The following is a 2,142-nucleotide window of genomic DNA, read 5'->3' as shown; positions in this document are numbered from 1 at the left end:
AACACTGCCTGCTGTGCTATGTATGACTCCTGCCTCTAACCCACGACTCTGTCATTTTGCCAGCCTCCACCAAACTCTGACAAGCTAACTTGTAGCTGCAGGCTGGGTAGAATCTCAGACCTTACATGGTTCTCGAGAAAACATGAGAAATAAGAGCTAGTAGGTATGGCCTGAGAAGTCACAGACAACCCAACCCTGGGCGTGGGAGAGCGGCAGAGTGGGCAAAAAGGTGGGAGATGAAGGTGTGGGAGCTGTTGGAAACTGGGAACAAAACACATTTTTTATTGTAACAACTAATTGATTTCATTTTGGGCCAGTTAAATCTGAATCTCAAAGTAGAGGATGGATGAATAGTTCTTCAGAATAAAATGAATACGAGCTTTATTAATCTTCATCTTGCTTTTCCCAACTGATGTCAGTTCAAAACAGACTGCGCATTAAAAATTTTCCCGGCGAGGGGCAGTGGCTCACGCCTGTAATCCCAGCACTTTGGAAGACTGAGGTGGGCAGATCACGAGGTCAGGAGTTCCAAGAGCAGCCTGGCCAACATGGTGAAACCCCGTCTCTACTAAAAACACAAAAATTAGCTGGGCGTAGTGACTCACGCATGTAATTCCAGCTACTCCGGAGGCTGAAGCAGGAGAATCGTTTGATCTCGGGAGGTGGAGGTTGCAGTGAGCCGAGATCATGCCCTTGCACTCCAGCCTGGGCGACAGGGCTAGACTCCTCTCTCAAATAAATAAATAAATAAATAAATAAATAAATAAATAAATAAAATTCCCACTAGTCAGTGGAACTGTTCTCAATCTTAAAGCCATCCCCCGCCCCGTTGTTCTTGCTTTGTTTTACAATCCTAAATCAACAAATAAATCTTTTTTGTCAAAACTAAATGAAAACTGACCTGTTTGTCTTACACTCTCCACACACCCTGACTTCCCACTCGGCCACACCCTCACCAACCGTGCACGCCCCTGTCCCCAACCCCCAGAACCCCACCACTTCTATGCCCTCCACTCATTGCCTGCTAAGAAAAGCGTAGAAGAATGAGGAGACTCCCCTTCATAGAAAGTAATCAAAACAGCCAATTAAGTGAACTGTCACTTTCTGCATCTTTATTATTAAGGCGATGGAATTATATTTTGAAATTACCTGGTACACTACTGAGTCCAGTCTCTACTTATTCTGCCATACTTCCTCCTATCCTGTATTTCCGTTGATGTTGATGGTAAATTCCGTTGGTAAATTTGATCTTGGGTGGTTTGAATAGGCAGTGGGAGGGAAACTGGATACTTAGGAAGAAGACCCTTCCCAGGTAGGAGCTGTCGTTGGGCCTCGTTACGGTGGCCTGCCAGTGGAGCATATCGTCCTACACTGGCCCTGCTGAACAGTGGGGCTAGGAGTCGCGGGCTAGGTCGAGGAACTCCTTGTGGATGAGCTTTAGGGCCGTAGTCCGCAAAACTTGGCGGCCAGTCCTCGGTACCGGGCCCGACGCTTGGTAGAGGGCAGCGGTGGTGATCCCTGGCTGGGATGGGATGGGCAGCAAGGGTATTTCTCCGCAGACGAAGGGGTTGAGGGCCGGCTCCGGGGTCGGCGGGGGCGCCGGGGGAATCGGACTGTGGCGTAGAGGGGGACTGACCACGATTGGCGCCGGGCGCTCCACCACAAGCGATGACCCGCAGGATACCTGTGGCTTAGGGTGACGGAGGCCACGCTTTCCAGTGTTGGAGATTCTGTGGTTTGGAGCCGCCGCTCCTCTTGCTGGGGGCAGCCTGCCCCAGCGGCTAGCCCCTACTGCCCACATCGGGGCGCTGGACACCCGCGCGGATCCGCTCTGTGAGATCAGAGGCCACGGGAGCCTCTAGCCACCCCCACGCCCTCTGACGCTGACTGACGCGCTGCGCAGCATTGCCAAGGGCCGGGGCCATGGGAGCGGGGTGGGGCTGGAAAGGAAGGTGAAAAGTTGGGGGGAGGGGCGGGGCGGGACGGTCTCACTCCTTGCCTGTGCCTGTGCCTGGCGGGCAAGTAGGACCCCAGGCACTGCCCTTCGCCCAGAGTGACCTCAAGAAATAGGAGCAGTTCAGTGAATGCCTCTCCGCCCCTTACCCACAGTCACCTTTCCTTCACAGTTTACCTGAGAGGCCT

At 52.6% G+C, this 2,142-nt stretch overlaps 1 protein-coding gene across 1 annotated transcript; it reads right to left on the bottom strand.

Moving 5' to 3' along the window:
* Window positions 1-1,090: 1,090 nt before the first annotated feature.
* LOC104654143 lies at window positions 1,091-1,835 on the bottom strand. Its single transcript, XM_010353218.2, has one exon. The coding sequence runs from the start codon at window positions 1,799-1,801 to the stop codon at window positions 1,394-1,396; it is 408 nt and encodes a 135-aa protein (XP_010351520.1). The 5' UTR covers window positions 1,802-1,835; the 3' UTR covers window positions 1,091-1,393.
* Between the last annotated feature and the right edge of the window lie 307 nt (window positions 1,836-2,142).

This window comes from Rhinopithecus roxellana, chromosome 7, assembly GCF_007565055.1.
Source record: "Rhinopithecus roxellana isolate Shanxi Qingling chromosome 7, ASM756505v1, whole genome shotgun sequence".
Classification (NCBI taxonomy): domain Eukaryota; kingdom Metazoa; phylum Chordata; class Mammalia; order Primates; family Cercopithecidae; genus Rhinopithecus; species Rhinopithecus roxellana.
The sequence above is the reverse complement of the archived record's forward strand: the minus strand, read 5'-3'. Positions and strand labels throughout refer to the sequence as shown.

Bases quoted from the DNA above. Each gene is read 5' to 3' on its own strand.
- LOC104654143 (XM_010353218.2), bottom strand. From the start codon at position 1,801: ATGTGGGCAGTAGGGGCTAGCCGCTGGGGCAGGCTGCCCCCAGCAAGA.